General features: G+C 37.7%; 1 protein-coding gene across 1 annotated transcript in view; it reads right to left on the minus strand.

Annotated features, from left to right (window-relative positions):
* LOC104277392 (serine/threonine-protein kinase ULK4-like) overlaps positions 1–17,495 on the minus strand; it is a gene marked incomplete at both ends in the record, with an annotated part of 42,776 nt that extends 25,281 nt beyond the window's left edge. Inside the window, 7 exons of the mRNA XM_009874016.1 lie at positions 2,030–2,086; positions 2,391–2,512; positions 8,303–8,436; positions 9,937–10,064; positions 13,698–13,880; positions 16,301–16,462; positions 17,412–17,495. Coding sequence (XP_009872318.1) covers positions 2,030–2,086; positions 2,391–2,512; positions 8,303–8,436; positions 9,937–10,064; positions 13,698–13,880; positions 16,301–16,462; positions 17,412–17,495 — 870 coding nt within the window. The remainder of the gene's footprint in view (positions 1–2,029; positions 2,087–2,390; positions 2,513–8,302; positions 8,437–9,936; positions 10,065–13,697; positions 13,881–16,300; positions 16,463–17,411) is intronic.
* Positions 17,496–18,528: the final 1,033 nt, after the last annotated feature.

The raw sequence follows: 18,528 nt of genomic DNA on the forward strand, positions 1-18,528 counted from the left end.
TATTTAATTAACTTGTTTTGGAAGAGAATAACCTAGTGTGTTTGGTCTTTTAAGACAGATTCACTCCTAACCATAGTCTCAAGACTAATTTGGAAAAAGCTGGTGCAAAAAAAGTTTTAATGCTTATCTCCTTAGCTCTATACTAGAAATACAAGATGCATTTGTGCAAAACCCCAACTCTCTCAGTTTCACAGAGAGAAACACTGTGCAGATTCTGCTACAGGTGAGTCTGCCCTGTGCACTCCACCAGGAGCTTATTAGCTGTGCCTTTGGGGCAGAGCGTCCTCCACGTATTTCTATTCACGGCTGAAAACATGAAAGGACTGTCCCGACTCCCTCCTCAATTTCTTTGCACTGAAAATTACAGTGATGATGGAAATAACTTCAAAGCAGCAAGAAAAAAAGAATTCTCAATGAACAACATTTACAGGAAAATAACTGCTCTTTTCCTTCCAGAGACTAAGCACACATCTTTCCACTCCTCATCATTTCTTACTGTTAAGAGTAAGATTTCTGAATAAATCAGGAAAAAGAAAAACAAACAAAAAACAAATCAAAAACCCCAAAAGAAACAAACCAAAAAAATCCTGGAAAACTGACCTGCTAAACAGAGGCCTCAACTACAGCACAGTATTTGAAATAAGTACGAGTTGATGATCAAATGTCCCATTACAGACGTCAGTGGGAACATTGCTAAATACAAAATATTGGATTGCCGCCTGGTAGAATGGAGAGTTATTTTTTTCAGAAGTAATCATATTAATCATATCATAACAGCATATAAAATGGATTCAAATTTGATATTACTTTTTCAGATATACTACTTCCCCTTCCTTTTTCACTCATAAATTGAAATAGTCTATGTAAGTTCCTGAACTGCTTTGTTCAATGGAGACAGAAGCACAAGATGCAGGAAAAAAATCAGCAAATAATCTTCTCCTCCTCGAAAAGGGAGGAAAGCTATGCTGGTGTAAGCAGCCTGACTTTCTCAGTCAGTCGTTCAAGAAAGCTGGAGTAACATCAAAAGAAAACTTAGATTGTACCTGATCTGCTGTACCTATATTGTTGACAGAAGAATTTCACCTTCTAGAAGGGTGATCCAAACCCACTAATAAATCTAATGCCTGGTTACAAATGCCTCAAAGAGCTAAGAAGCTCTGCAATTCAACATCTAGAGTTTTCTTTTTTATTTTCTTCATTCTAATGTTAATTTTTATATTTTAGTTGTGAGTTTAAGTTAGCTCATTTTCTTGGAATTAAGACTCAAAGGAGAAAGAGGAGTGAATCTGAACAACAAACTTTAGTCTAGCTCTTCATGGTGAAGTATTTATTTATGCTATTGTGGAAGTAAATACCTAGATGTCATTTATGAACCTGTTTACTTAAAAGTATTTGCTAAACTCTGATACACAACGTTAGAATTCTCACTTATGAGAAACAACTGTTTTTATAAGAGTTAATTGCATTACAACAGTACTACTTTATTTTTACTGTAGTACCCTGTGTCATCGATAAAAAGTTTATTTTCTATTGCCAACATCAAATAGGTTGCAGATGTTACTGTGACAAAAATTTTAGCTCTGTTGTTTAGAATACTCAGCTATTCATGAACTAAATACAGGTGAAAAAAGGAAAGAATACCTTAAATATAGATTAGATTATAATTTATCTTCCATTTCTACTCATAAAATACTAGTGTAAAATTCTAGAAATAATATTCTGTGTAATCTAAAGCCAAACTTTTCTCCTCTAAAATAAAACTGAGAATCTCCTGCGTACTTATCCAACACGTGTAGAGCTTCTCTGCACTTGAATACAGGGTAGCATATTTTCCCTTGGACACAACAGATTACAACAGAAAATATTTTCTGAATATATATGAAGTTTTGAATGAAATCAAAGCTTTAAATTTATATTAGAATAAAGTTGTCTCTCCAATTTGTAAATTTAATTTTATTACATTAATTGCCCAAATTTTATGGATATGTATGTTTTGTAAACAAGATTTAAATTAGATGACTATACTCACAAGTAAGGTCCCATAGTTGAAAAGAAACTCTTCTGTGACTATCCGAGGACGAAATATCTATTTGAATTTAGCAGAAATTGAAAACATTACATCAAATGCAGCAGATTTTATGATCAGAAATATCAAAACGTGTTTCATAAAACCAGGACTAAATATTTCCTTCTCTCAGTTGAGCTGTCTTACAATCTTGCAAAGATAAGACATCTTAAATGCTGTTACACGGCCAAAATACTCATCAGCATTTATTAATAAAAGTTCTATTTTATCCATTTTGATCATGATCAGCAGGAGTTAGGTTTTGGGAAAATGCAAGAATTTGTCCTTTGTTTAAACAATTTTGGGGGAAAAAAACCCACTCTACCTGCGATGTCACAAGGTGAAGCACTACAGGCATCATAGGAAGGCACATCTTCAGCTGTTTGGCCTGAACTGTTGAGGGATGTTTACGCCCAGAGACATTAGATAAGGCAGTGAGAATGTCACCTATAAAATATAACGTCAGACTGATCTAATAAAATTGCTTTACTAAACAACAGCAAATGACATATAAACCATCTCTGTTCCAGTGTCTGTTGTTCAACCCCACCTTTTCTCCCTCCTGCCAAAAGTAGTCTTCATATGACCACATGATAAATTGCTCTAACACTTCTCTTTCCTAGCTGAGTGTTCGGCCAGGCCAAGTTCCTGCTCAAGTGCATCCACACCAATGCATCCAGCATGAGCAACGGTAACAGCTGCTCCTCAGTTAAGTCTCTAAAGTGTCTGTATACCAATGCAAGAAGCATGGGGAATAAGGCTGGAGGCAGTCTTGGCTGCAGTGACCATGATACATTAGAGTTTAGTATTGTTAGGGGAGGAAAAAAGGTAGTAAGCAAAATTTCTACCCTGGACTTCAAGAAGGCTAACTTTGCTCTCTTCAGAGATATTCTTAGAAGTATCCCATGGGCTAGGATTCTAGAAGGTAGGGGGGCACAAGAGAGCTAGTCAACATTGAAACTCTACCTACACCAGGTTCAAGATAAATGCATTCCCTCAAAAAGAAAATCAAGTAGAGGAAGCAGGAGACCTTCATGATTAGGCAAGGAGCTCCTGGAAAAACACAAATGGAAAAGGGAAATTTACAGTAAGTGGAAAAATGGTCTGGTTAATTGGGAGGACTATAGAAATGTGGCCAGAGCATGTAGAGAACCAACAAGAAAGACCAAAGCTCTCTTTGAATTTAGTCTGCCTAAGGAAGTGAAAAAAAGAATATTTTCTTCAAATCCATCAATGAGAGAAGGAAGAGTAGGGAAAAAGGGGGTCTGCGGCTAAATGAGGTGGGAGATATGATAACAGAGGATGCAGAGATGGCAGAACTACTGAATGCCTTCTTTGCCTCAGTTTTTACTCCCAAGCCCAGCCCCCAGGAATTCCAGTCACTGGAAGTAAGGGAACAAAACTGGAGTGAGGATGACTCTTCACTGGTCAGTGAGGATTTGGTTAGAGAATTATTAAAAAAACTGAAAACACACAAATCCATGGGCCCCGACGGAGTGCGTCCACGCGTGCTGAGAGAGTTGGCTGACATTGTGGATGAGCCACTCTCCATGATCTTTGAAAAATCATGGGGAACAGGAGAGGTTCCTGAGGACTGGAAAAAAGTCAATATCACTCCAGTCTTCAAAAACGGCAAGAAGGAGGACACTGGCAACTACAGGCCAGTCAGCCTCACCTCCCTCCTTGGAAAGATGATGGAGAAGCTCATTCTGAAGGCCATCTCTAATCAATTAGAAGAAAAGAAGATTATCAGGAATAGCCAGTATGGATTTACCAAGTGGAAATCTTGCCTGACTAATCTGATATCCTTCTACAAGGCTGAGGAAGGGAGAGCAGTGGATGTCATATACCTCGACTTCAGTAAGGCTTTCCATACTGTCCCCCATAACATCCTTGTAGGTAAACTCAAGAACTGTGGGACAGATGATTGGATCATGAGGTAGATTGCGAACTGGCTCAGCAACAGAGTTCAGAGGGTTGTGATCAGTGGCATAGAGTCAAGTTGGAGGCCTTTGGCCAGTGGTGTTCCCCAGGAATCAGTGCTGGGTCCAGTTTTGTTCAGTATCTTCATCAACGACCTGGATGAGGGGACAGAGTGCATCCTCAGCAAGTTCGCTGATGATACGAAACTGGGAGGGGTGGCTGACACACAGGAAGGCTGTGCTGTCATTCAGTGAGACCTAGACAGACTGGAGAGCCGGGCAAAGGGGAACCTCACGAAGTTCAGTAAGGACAAGTGTAGAGTCCTGCATCTTCGGAGGAATAACACCAGGCACCAGTACAGGTTAGGGGACATCCTGCTGGAAAGCAGCCCCATGGAGAAAGACCTTGGAGTCCTAGTGTACAGTAAGTTGTCCATGGGACAGCAATGTGCCCTTGTGACCAAGAGGGCCAATGGGATCCTGGGGTGCATTAGGAAAAGCGTGTCCAGCATGTCTAGGAAGGTTCTCCTCCCGCTCTACTCTGCCCTGGTGAGACCACACCTGGAACACTGTGTCCAGTTTTGGGCTCCCCAATTCAAGAGATACAGGGACCTACTGGAGAGAATCTAATAGAGAGCTACGAGGATGACTAAGGGACTTGAACATCTCTCCTATGAAGACAGACTGAGAGAACTGGGGCTGTTTATTCTTGAAAGGAGATGGCTGAGAGGGGATTTTATTAACCTATATAGATATCTGAGGGGTGGGTGTCAAGAGGAAGGGGACAATCTCTTCTCAGTGGTGCCCAGCAAGAGAACAAGAAACAACAGGTTTAAGTTAGAACATACGAAGTTCCACCTCAACATGAGGAGAAACTTCTTTATTGTGAGGGTGATGGAGCACTGGAACAAGCTGCCCAGAGAGGTTGTGGAGTCTCCTTCTCTGGAGACTTTCAAAACCCACCTGGATGCGTTCCTGTGTGGCTGCCCTTGGGAATCCTGCTTTGGCAGGGGGGTTGGACTAGATGATCTCAAGAGGTTCCTTCCAACCCCTAACATTCTGTGACTGATTCTGGCTACAGGGACAGGTACAAAAACATGATCTCTGGCAAAATGGTGAGGATAGAAACATAAATCAGGTGTAGAAGCAAAGATGAAATTACCTCTCCTGGCAGAGTGGATGTAAACTGGGGCTTTAGGTGGCTACTCCTAAATTCTATGGATGCAATTCTATTTCCAGTGAAATAAAAAGCAAAATTCTAATGACTTCCAGCTGACCAAGAGCTGAATTCATCATGGTAACAGGTGACACAATGATCAAGTAGTATGCTTTTCCTGCAACATAGTACCACTGGAAGAGAGAAACAAACATATTTCCTTCCTATTCCAAAAGATCCCTCCACCAGCCACATCCACATTCTCATAAGACATATTTAACAATGATGCAAGTGCCCGAAAGAAAAAAGAATTCTCACATTCTCATAAAAGAGGTAGTAGCAGGTCAGTGAGAGAAGTCGGTTGCCACAGACACAATCACAGAAGGGACCTCAAAAGATCATTTAGTCCAACTCCCCTGCCAGAGCAGGATCACCTAGAGTGGGTCACACATGGAACGCATCCAGGCGGGTTTTGAATGTCTCCAGAGAAGGAGACTCCACAACCTCCCTGGGCAGCCTGTGCCAGTGCTCTGTCACCCTCACAGTGAAAAAAGTTTTTTCCTAGTGCTTTTTCAGAACCTTCTTTGCTCCAGCTTGCATGCATTGCCCCTTGTCCTATCATTGGACATCACTGAAAAGAGCCTGGCTCCATCCTCCTGACACTCACCCTTTACATATCTATAAGCTTTAACGAGGTCACCCCTCAGTGTCCTTTTCTCCAAGCTAAAGAGACCCAGCTCCTTCAGCCTTTCCTCATCAGGGAGATGTTCCACTCCCTTCATCATCTCTGTGGCTCTGCGTTGGACTCTCTCAAGCAGTTCCCTGTCTCTCTCGAGCTGAGGGGCCCAGAACTGGACACAATATTCCAGATGTGGCCTCACCAGGGCAGAGTAGAGGGGCAGGAGGACCTCTCTCAACCTACCAGCTACTCCCCTTCTAATACACCCCAGGATGCCACTGAGGAAATTGAATTCTAATTGTCAAGAGTAAAAATTGTACTTCAAGCTGCAGAAGACAGAAAAAACAAGGAACATACTGCTAAATTTTTGTTACATTAACTATATTCTCAGAAAACCACAGCCTTTTCCGCACAGGATAAAGAAGTGACGCAGAAGGAGAAAAATCACACTTCATATGCAAAGGAGTAAGATTCTGTCCCTATAGCCTGAGAACATTAAAAGCCAAATCCTGGCTTGAAAGAACACTTATGATATTTTTTCTCCCTAAGAAGAGAGCTGTGCAAAACTGTAAAAGGGAAATCACATAGACATTAAACAAATATTTTACATAATGTTCATGCCAGAAAAGGCCCTCCTTTTCAGTGTAAGTCACAGTTTATACATTCTGAATAACACCAACACTCTTCTGCTCATATGGAGTTCAATTTCAACATAAGCAGAAATAACAGAGCCTGGCACTACTTCAGGTTTAAAGATTTGACTTGTAGAATATACTGCTCATGAAAAAGCATTTCCTAAAGTCCACTAAATACATAAATCAAAGCACTGTTTTTTCATTACGACTTTCTTGTTTTCAATTACTCACAACACCATAATTAAACAAGACCTCCCTAGGGTTAGCAATGAATAATTTATTGAATAATCTATTCTCTATGTTTTAAGGTCTATATAATAATCACTGCCAATTTTGCACTTGCTAAGTAGATCTAGTTATCTCAATTTTTAGTTTGATCTGAGCAATCTGTACCTACTTCCTAGAAATAGGTTAAATCTTATAAATGCAGAAATAAAATTATTTTCTTACCTACAACTGAGAATTTTTAAAATTATTTGCAAGATTAACACTTTATTTAATTTGGTTAAATGTATCTTTAAGGACAATTTCTCTAACTTGTTAGTCTATTTGGTTTATAGCTACATCTGGTGGAAGAAGATGGGATCAGTAAGGAGCTGACAGACGTGTATTAAAAGTCAGCTAGGCTTAACTCTCACTGCTTTTAACTGTTCCAATTCGCAAAGCTGATTCTTTTTCTTAGGAGGCCACAGCTTCCACCTCTTCAAACACAATATGTTCCTTTGTCACACTTGCAGCAATAAAAGCCCTTCTGTCAAATGCGGACAGATAGCTTAATCTTAATAAAAAACCATCCACACACAAATCTAGCTTGGAAAGGAAGAAGTATGAAAATTATGCTTGATATATCAGTTATCAATAATGCATTGAAACTGTATATCAGTAGTAAAAAAACCCAGCTGAATACACGTTAAAGAAATTGATGTATTATGTATTATAATAGTAAGAACTACCTATTTGATGTATAGTACTTTCAGGTTCTGAGGAAAATCAAGGCCTACTATATTAGTTGCATGTAGTACATAGAGACAGTAGAAGCTGAATTTCTGCTATTTTTTGCCATTTCAGACATTTATAGTCCGAGAGTTCCAAATCCTGAAATACAGCCAATATGCGAACCTGGTATTTAGTTAGAAAAAAGGGATCACGTAATTGCAGCAAGCCAAAAATTTGCATTGTCTTAGGAAGTCAAGTTTCTTTCAGAGTAGCAGCATGATATTTAGGTCTACTGGCCTTTGCAGTGCTATTATTTAATTTTCAATATTCTAGTGATAATGTAGAGAAGATGAAAAACACATCAAGTATCATCTAATTAGAAAATCATTTTACGAAAAGAAATGCATTATCATCAAATCACAAAGCATACACAATCAGGGTTGGGTTGGCTCTTTTTTGTTTCTTGAATACTCAAGAGTGTTTCCTTCTTTTTCTCCCTATTTAGCTTTCTTACTCTCTTCTGTGGGAAATCTCTCCTGTCGGAAGTTTTAACGTATAAGAGATGAACATATACTCATAGATACGTCTTGCTGCATCTCTCCTAGCTCTATGCTTTATAAGGAAAATTTGCTCTCAGGCTTTTCAACGTTAGGAATATCTTCCGAACATTGATAAAACTTCTTGTACATTCGGTCTCCATTCCAGAGTTGCTGAGGCTTATCATTCAAAAAAATACAAAACATGAATACAGGAAATCAGGCATTCCAATAAGAAATACCAAATCATGACATACCTAAATAACTTCATGATTACTTTATGTAATCAGACAATACAATCTTTCCACCTGTATACATAAGGGGATATTTGTAAGCAAAGGTAAGATTTCTTCAGTTAACCAACTGAATTTACCTAGAATTCCTGGCAGCTCCCGCACAATGTGATAGATGAGAAGATCCAGGCATTTTGACAGGTACTCACTGCCGTCTTGCTGCTGTTTTCCTGGCATGGTCTTTCTGCTGTCTCTTTCAATATACATCACGAGCCTACATTTAAGCAAGCGCAAAACATTACCTCTCATAATAAAAAAATGACACTATATCTCAAAAACACTACTGAACCAGTTATTTCTAGTATCTGTGGTTGCAATCAAGACAATACATTAGTTTTGGCTCTGAAATTTAGTTGAAATTTTAAACTTGCCTTGTCAAATAAATCCATTTTAGAAATAATACAGATGATAGAGTACAAAAGGAAAGCAATCAATAAGTTACTGTAAGTGCAACTCTATGAATATACATGCTAATATAAGGAGTGAATCTCTCTGCAGAACTGAGACAGAGATTAACTTTAAAATCCACTTTATCTTGAAATATATGATCAGTATGCACAATATGAACAAAAGACTAAAGACACTCATTATCAATATATGAGAATTCCAAAAGCAAAAATAATTTAAGTCAATGTAACAATCTTTCAGTCAAGGAAAAAGAAAAATCATACTACATAAATCATACTACAGCCTATCAAAATGTTACCACTAGTTAGAATGGCCGTACTGAAAGAGTAGTATAAGTTAGCCTTACATCCTTCCTCTAGAAATCTGGTGTTCAAGATTTCCTCAGACAAACCCAGTACTTACATTCTAAGTGCTAAACGCTGTGTAGCTACACCATTCTGCAGACTGACATTTCACATAGCAGACTATGGTAACTGATTTATTAGCTATTGGCTAACTTACAAGAGGTTGCTTTAATAATACACCTGTAACAGAACGCTTCAGGCAATATTTTAAAATGCTCATTTGAATAGACAGAAGGGCCAGACTTCCCTTTAGGGGCATAATATTGACATCTTCGTTTCACACTCCAACTCCCTGAGGGTCCTCTGCAAAGAACCATCAGCTACTGGTGAGTGAAATCCATGCTCTGGATGTTAAGAATGTACTTCAGAATCACCCTTTTTTTTTAAAAAAAACCCCAACACTATTCTTACAACCAATGTTCTTTTACAGAACCACCCCAAGTGTACATAACAAAACTGCAAGACTCCAACATGTGAAAGTCACAGAAATTAAGTAGTCATTATATAAAACACTCCAACAACATATATAGCCAAGAAATATTATTTTAACTTGAATGTGTCTATAATGAAGAGACTATGGCTTATACCACACACGAGGATGAGGAAGGTACATGACAAACCTTTTTATTTTGCTTTCACACCATAGCAACAACTCACTGTTGCTCTATTTGGTTTGTCCTACCCAAACCAAAATCTGCTCCTTGCTAATGCTCACTGGGATCACAGGTTAGTTTAAAAGACAGACTATCCCTGTAAGACAGTGGTTTCCACTTGTGAGTGGATGGCCCCAGACAAGAGAAAACAGTTTGCCTGGTATTCTCACGAATAAAAGGATTCATGTTACACAGAAAATGGCTCACTCCTAAAACACAGGCTCAAAAATACCACACATTTTGAAGTATTTCAGGTGTGACTCTGAAAATAAACATTATATATCTAATTATCATTCATTAGCACCTTACCTTGCTTGACAACTAAGTAGCAACATCTCCCTGTTATTAATTAAAACTTGTAGCAGAACCAGAAAGGCTTTTGCTCGAATAAAAGTTGAAGGACTTTCAAGTAAACGAGTAATTGTAGTCACAAAATCCTTGGTGGAAATAAACACAAGTATGTTAATACTATTTTATGGAAGCAGGTTACTTGCACCATATGTTAACACTGTATACACTTCAAATCTCATTTTCATGTGCATTGTGCATTAGTAAGGCACTTCTCATGTCACTCAAAAAAAAAATCCACAAAAATTCCTATGATAAAGTCAATGTATAAGACGTTAAGATCCTTGCTAACTCCTTCCTGCCTGTAAATCCAAATGAAAGAATAATTTTAAAAGTTTAACAAGCATAGTGAGACAGGGTTAATAAAGGGTTTTAACATTGTCAGTTAAAATGGGTTACATCAGACTTATCTGGGAACTTTCTAATAATTTGTCTTAAAACATAAATGCAACATATTGGAATTTGTTTTTCTGGCTAGTCCGAGGACTGTGCAACAGCAACAGTTTATCCAAACAAAACCTGAAGCACATCTTTGCTGACTTGCAGAACTTGATATATCAGAAAAGGCAAAAATTGCTGAAATACTACCTAATACATTAATTATTAAAAGTTTCACTGTTATATTGTTCGTCCCTCCTCTGCAACTGTTTGATGTATCCATGGAGACTCTGCAGGGTAAGGAAACTCTTTTCATTGCAAGTGAACACACCATCGACTGCAACAAGACCATGATTTTATACTGGATACTCTTAGTAACACTGCAAAGCAAGTTTAAAACAAATTACAAAAAACAATGATGTTTTCTTATTGGCTACACGAGGGGAAAACTGTGAGACCATTATTTCACTATAGAAGAACTGAAGCTGCCGATAGCAATCGTTTCTTGTTTTGTTGTGTATTTTCCAACTCCCTTTCTATTCACTGCAAATGCCTCCAAATTTTAAGAGCAACAAAGATTTATTTTAAGACATTTATATCTTGCTAGTAAGTTGTAGTGATACAGACAAACCTATCAACATCAGAGGTAACTAGTTGTCCACATTCAAGTAAAAGATAAAGAACGGACAAAAACTAGCTGAAATCAGAGGACAAAGTTTATAACACTTTATAATGCCTTTTTTTTTTGGTGCCGTGATTGGATATGACTGTGATAAAAAGAGACTATGGCCAATGGTGCAGGTTAACAGCAGCTGTAACAACATACTGCTGTAACTATCAGAGTAACTTTACTTACTAGAACTTGAGGAAAAAACCAAAACAAATAAAAACCACTCCAGTATCTGACCTCTGCAAGAACCTAACTGCATTCAGAAAGTTATATGACTGTTTTTTACTTATTCGAAGGTGAATTTTACCAGATAAAAGCAATTAACAATTTGGGATTTCTTGATCTCCTACTATAATCTGTCAAACATTTTTCATTTTGAGTTCTTTTTCCACTTTCTTTCAAAAACATCATCTCAGCTTTTTTTGTTTCTAAGACAAGAAACTAAAATAGAAAGGCTCTGTATCAGAGTGGGACAAAGCCGAGTCCCTTTTAGCTATGGTAGTTCTCTGAAGATTTATTCTAGGGTAGATGACCACAGAAGTACATTTCTCCTTTATCTGCTGGCTTTTATTTTGTAACTGCTTTTACTGCTGTTACTGAAGAGAGTAGAAAACAAGGGCAGCCTTAAGTCTTGTAAACCAAGAGTTTCCAGATAGAAAATATAAAGTTAAACTATCTCCATCTTGAATTTGTATCTTGATAAACATCTTCTAATATGTTGGTTTGCAGCTTTATTAAAGAGATAGTCACGACCTTGTCACTAGGTTGTCTAACACTGAGGTCTTTCTGCCTCTTAAGCTATAGCATACAAGAATTCTACAGAAGGCAAAATATTTTGTAGGCCAGCACTAAGCACTTGTTTTTTCTCTCATTCAGGTGAATTTGTGTACCATGCTCACGGAATATCAAGAAGTGCATGGACTGTTAAATTCAGGTTTCAGCCATAAAATATTATTACTCCAAGTAATGTGAGAATACCTGGCAGTTCAGGTCAGGAGGGGATTACATTTTTAGATTCTATACAGAAAACATAGAAAACTAGTTTCTGCTTCCAAAAATCCTACAATATAATTTGAGCAAAACAGACACTCTATGAGATACAGATTTATCTGAGCTGTAGACAGTTATAGTTACCAGATGTGGGCACATGTAGTAGAATCAGACCTTCTTGACCAGTTTTTAAAGTACGATGTTTTTTCAGTTACAGCTTTGCACTTTTCTCATTTCTATCATTAGTTTGAAGTACATTGTTAAAAGAGGCTCTATACTTCAATTTTCTAATCTGTAAAAATTGTAACACTTGCTCACAAAATACCTACGAGAAATCATTAATGATTAAGCAGCAATTTAAAACCCACAAAGTTTCAGCTATTACTGTACTGCATGCCCACAAAATACTTTCTGTTTTCCTGGAATTAGTTGGAGAATTTCAGAGTTGATTACTTTACAATGTCAAAAATGTGATTAAAATAGTTCATAAGGACTGCAGTATCAGAAAAGGACCCCTCTTAGCAGTCTAAGAAGACATTCTTCACAGAAACATACTGTAGCCATGTGCTTGTTACACATTGCATTCTTTTGCTGGGTGTTCAAGCAAATTTTTTTTGAACCTACTAATCCAACTACCCCACCAGTTCCCAGTAATGCATGCTATTAAAAACTGTGATGTTATGGGACAATTTGCTGTTAGTGCTGTCGTAGTAGTATTTGTGGAAAGTTTAATGCCAGCTGACAGGCATTTACAAACACAAGTGGGCAATTCTGACAAGGCACAGAAATAACTTTTAGGAAGAGAATGAAGGCTTCCAGGTTGCAAGAGGAGACGGGTGAAAAAAAGAAGCAGATTATTTTCTAATTTAAAGGTTGTTATAACAATGCATAGAGAAACCAACTAAGGCCATCTTGTTATAGCCAAGATGACTGATGGGTTACAACGTGCATTACAACAGAGTATCTGATGAAACCATGAGCTAGAGTTACTATTTCCTTTTTGATTTTTATCTTTTCCAAGCACAGGGGAATTGCTGTTGCTTATGAACTGTGCAGACTGATTGCCAAAAAAGTAAATGCCATTTCTCTAAACACAGAATAATTAGGTGACAAAACCAGAAAGCTTTTAATAAACTTTTCCAAAAATTACATTAGACATAAATCAGAACTGACAGTTTTATTCGGTGACACTAAAAAGAAAATCCTAAATTATTAAAATGCTAATTTCTGCAAGACATTTCACTTACAAATTGGCCTAAAGGTCCTTTAAGGAGTGTGTAAAGTACAGATTTAGATTCAATCAGGAACACTCATTTTCTCTTTTAAATGCCTGGGAGACCTATGTCAAATAGCTCTCCTCACGCATTCCTTACTGTTTTTCCTTAGGGCCATTATCAGTTATGGTCAGGCTGGAGTTTTCCAAATTGATTGAATTCCAGCTGCCGTAGCAATTCATGTACCCATTAGTACTTCCTCTTGAAAATCCATGAGAAAAAGAAAACTATACACCTCATTATTTAGATTTTAAGTAAATAAAAATATAAAGGCATTCCTCATTTCCTGCTATTCAGATGCAAGTCACTGAGTTACGCATTTTGGAAACACAAAAACATTACCAGAGCCAACTACAACTTCCCACTGGTGAAATTCCATGCCAGTGAATAACATTAATTTGAAATCAAACCTTTTCTTGAATCAGCCTCTGTGGATGAATCCCACTTGACAACATTGCCAAAAACATGGTGAGCATGTACTGCTGAATTTTGCATATTCCATTTGCCAAGGAGTTCAGTACAGCTGTTAATCCCACTTTTTCAATGACACTCTGGAAAGCATTAGGTGAATAACGAGTAATCCTGCATAAAGCCTATAAAAGTGAAAAAAGAAAACAAACAAAGAGTTATTTAATGGGATTATTATCTCAAGAAAAATAATGGAGAATAAAACCAGGTAATAACTTTTCCAAGTTTAAGAATATAGAGAATTCATAGTTTCATTCATAAGAAAAATATCAGGGGAAAAGATTTATTTTTAGAGACCTGGAATTCTTCCCATTAGCTTGTATGCCACAGAGTACGCAGCTGTATGAGCAAAAGGAACACTTCAGCAGAAGATACAAGTTTAACAGGTGATAGAAGACAAAGTATCACTCCAATAGATCCAGTATGTGGAAAGAACAGATCTTCTGGACTTGCCTTCTCTGTCCTTGCCCTCTGCACCACCAGCACCTTCTCTCTCAGCAGCTCCAACCCTCAGCATTGTGCTCCTTGTCGCTCCCTTCCAAGCTGAGGTACCCTATGATTCTATGATCATCTATGCCCTATCCACCACCTTCCGGTCCTATGTGCTGTACAGTAACTGGAAAACATTCATCCCTTAAGGAGGAGCTACATGACTCTCAAGTTTGAGAATGAAATTATTAATGTATTGGCAATACCCAAGTCTGTGAAAACAACTATTCAGCATCAGTTAGTTAACAGGGGAAAAAAAAAAGGGTTGAGTTTTCCAAATCAGTTTCCTCTTAAGTGGTCTATGTTTTGTTACTCCTGCTCCAGCAGAAGACATCACTCAGAAATTAAATATTATCTCTGAAAAAAGTTTTAAAACTTTCAGTATACTGGAAAGAAAATATTCTTCCTGCTGCTAAAATTGCCAGAATGTCATTTCTTGGAATCCAGCAAAATGATAAAACGATAGAGCTTTCCTACAGGCTACATCTGTGGTATTTACCTAAGGCATGCGGGACTCCAAAGTGAGCAAAAATACTGAGACACAGTCCCTGTTTGTCACCTCTGACAGGCAGGACAAGTCAAGTGTCATTTCTTGACTCCAGAGAATCTTCTTGATGTATTTTTATTATTGATTGAAATAATAATAAATAAAATTCCATAGTGCCTTACTGCTAACCTACTTTGCAGACAGCCTGCTAGCTCTAGGTAAAGGTATGACACATGTATTTCTTAACAGAAACGTGTTTTTACATGTGAATGTAGGTGTTGGTTAAGAATAAATTCTTTAGGGTACATTCAAACAAGGCATGAATGATTGCATAATAAAATACAACAGGACACTGGTGATTGTAGTGTATGTGGTCATGCAGAATAAAAATGCCTACATGTCTATAGCAACTATTTAATGACCAGAGATTGTACAGTACAATATAGCTGAAGAATACATCAGTGTTTTTCTTTAAAAATTAGTATGTTTCTGAAATTTCTATAAACTTCAGTTGGTAAGAGATCTGTCTGTGCTAGATTTCAATATTGACTGGTTATTTTTTCTAAAGTTAAGATCATAAAGCCAAATAACTCAGCAGTATTAACACATAACCATTTGTTTCTAGCAGGAATTGAGTAATAAATCCAACAAATAAGTTTACCCTCTCGTTACTTTGGTGTTTCAGTACAAAGCAGCAAAAGGATCAGAGTTATCACCTTAGTGTAGCCCTACTTTAGAAGTCTCATTTTCCACTTCACTTTATATTGGGTATAAAATAATTAAACCTCAGATTTTTGATAAAAGACAATCTCCAAGATAGTGGAGGAGAAAATCCAGCAATATCTTCAGATCTGCTCACACTTGTGAGAAATGATCTATCTGGAAGAAGGAGATGGAATCAGCTGCGTGGATAGCAATAATTTCCACGAAGACAAAAAAAAAAAACAAAACCACACGAAATAAAGCAGCTCGACCAAGGATGTAGAAGAGCGACTGTCACTTACTGTTGCAGCCCCCCTTAAAGCTGCTTTCCCTCCAAGCTCTCCAATATGTTAGTCTGGAGCAAGTCCTACCTCCAGCATGACTAAGACTTCAGTAGCTACCCAAGGGAAAGGTATGATCTCTGGTAAGCCTACCGCCTTCACAGGAAAAAAACATTCATTGGGAAAACTAACAGAATGATTTAAAATAAAACTTCTAAGGAATTCTACAATAAAAAGAATGAATGTTTTTCTTGTAAATTGTCACACAAAAAAGGTATTTCAGTTTTTCAAGAATTTAATTAATTCTTTGAAAGATTAAACTTTTCAAACTTAATTCATGATTAACAGCATAAAAAAAATACATGTTCCAGAAAATGATGAATTGCAAGGACTTCTCATAGGCACTGGACTGTAATACGTGCACATTTCAGTTTCAGAAAACACAAATACATATGTTAATGTAATCTGAAATATTAATACAAATGGATATGGAGAACATACTCAAAATCCATTTCAGCTTCAACTCAGAATGCTTTTAAAGTTAAACCTCAAAATATTCCTGTATCACCAAAGGAAATTTCCTTACTGAAACAGCAGTTATCTTCAAAGAATCTACTGTAGAATGTGTGAAAAGGCACCATAAGGCAGGTCCAATTTCTCCTGTGATAAATCCTTGTGCGTGGCAAGAGAGAGTAGTGCAAACATTTTCAATGATCTTAGCTGCCAAATGATTCACCACCCGGTCTTCCTATAGAAAGGAGAGGAAAACTCATAAGCAAAGGTTTCTTATTTATTTTTAAATTACTGCCAGCGTCCATGTTTTATTCCACATATATTTTCTTAGTGTGGTTTCTTAGTTTTATTTGATACCTCTCAAAGTAATTTCATAGGAAACCTCATCTTGTGACAGTTACATTTATAGATCCTACTTTTCCCCCACTTTCTCTTCTACTGCAAAGACAACAAGTAGAATTTAATACAAAATCTTTCAGTTCCAGATGATCACCCCAAATGAAATGTAGTCACTAAAACTGAAAAGGTTTTGTTATGTTACAGATGTTCCATAATCAGTGCTTTACAAACTAATGTCTGTGTACCAAAACTCATCACTACAACAGGCTCCGAATAGCACAATTATGAGACATACAGTTACATTAGAAAAAACAAAAATAACTACATTAAACCCTCTTTATTCAGAATAACCAACAACCTTCTGAGATAATGAAAGCACATTCTTGCAAATAATTTCATAACTCCTTTTCCTTCTTCTTCCAAAAAGGACAATCCTGATCAATATTTAACATAAACCTTTGAGTCCCATTCACTACATCAAATCCTAAATTTTTATAAGGGATTCTGTATCCTTTATATTTTCAATACTAATCAAATAATCTCATCTGCAGAATCATTTGTGGAAAGCCACTGTACATGTAGTTTTAATACCTACACAACAGTGTTCATACTACAAAGTCCCTATGGAGTTAAAACCATCACATCAGAACAACCAGGCGGCATCAGCACATCATGAACATCCCATTGCAGCATTTCATTCTCAAGAAAATTGTTCCCGATTCCAATGGAAGCTTAACTTAATACAGATCACTTAAAAGCAGAGTCTCTACTTCCTCTTCTTCTGTTCTACCCCGCACGTCCTTTCAGTCTTCATTACTCTGCTTTCACTCAAAAGCATTTTTTACCTTAACATAACTGGAAGATTCATTGCTGGTGGCTTTTTTGGCTGTGTATTGCCTCACCTTATCTTCATCTTCAACTACGGCATTCTTAAGCCGAGCAACAGTGATTTTTAATATAAGAAGGACAACCAGTTTAATTTGTTAGCCTAGCTTCACAAATACTTCATCATAATATCTAACTGATTTCTTCATTAAACTAATCCCCACATCCTACTAACGTTTGGATTTCTGACATTTATCTTCACAATTGGAACCACCACCAACTGTGAACAATGATATTGAAACCTTCCAGAAAGCAGTACAAAAGCCTTCCAGAAGGGAAGAACTTATACTTCGTTAAAAATATATTCAGTATTCACTATCCCTTCTACTAATTTAGGTATTCTAAAATACAGACACTGCTGTAGAAATACTTGGAAATGCTAGTACAACGCTGTTTAAAAAAAAGCTGTATTTATCATTTTCATGCTAATCCTTCCTGTTCTCTGAAAGAACTGCAACTCTCCTTAGGTAGTGCTGGCGAGGCACGGTTCCTTCTGCATTGTCTTTTCTCCTCGAGACTAATTCTACATGTGTCCTCAAAGGAAGCAGCAGCGTTATGGATGGTGTGTCTCCACGTCTCCCGATTGGAGGCCAGAGTGGACCACTGATGGCAGTCAATATGGCCAAAACTGAGGTGTTGTTTCAGAGAGTCCTTGTATCTCCGATTTGAGGCTCCTCTGTTGTGGCAGCCGGTGGTGAGTTCACCACAGAGCACAACCTTAGGGAGGCGGTGATCATCCTGGAGATGTGCCCTGCCCAGCGCAGCTGCGTCCTCAGCAGCACGGCCTTAATACTAGTGACCCCTGTCCGTTCAAGGACAGTAACATCAGTCACGTAGTCAGTCCAGTGGATGTTTAGGATTGTACGGAGGCAGCGCTGATGGAAGCGTTCGAGGAGTCGCAGGTGGTGGTGGTAGATGACCCATGATTCAGACCCATATAAAAGAGCAGACAGTACAATGGCTCTGTAGACACTGATCTTTGTACTATTCTTCAGGTGTTTATTGCACCAGACTCTTTTACAGAGTTTTCCAAAAGCTCCGTATGCCTTTGTGTCGTGGTTTGACCCTGGCCGGCAG

The sequence above is a fragment of the Apaloderma vittatum genome, unplaced genomic scaffold (assembly GCF_000703405.1).
Source record: "Apaloderma vittatum isolate BGI_N311 unplaced genomic scaffold, ASM70340v1 scaffold11170, whole genome shotgun sequence".
Lineage (NCBI taxonomy): Eukaryota > Metazoa > Chordata > Aves > Trogoniformes > Trogonidae > Apaloderma > Apaloderma vittatum.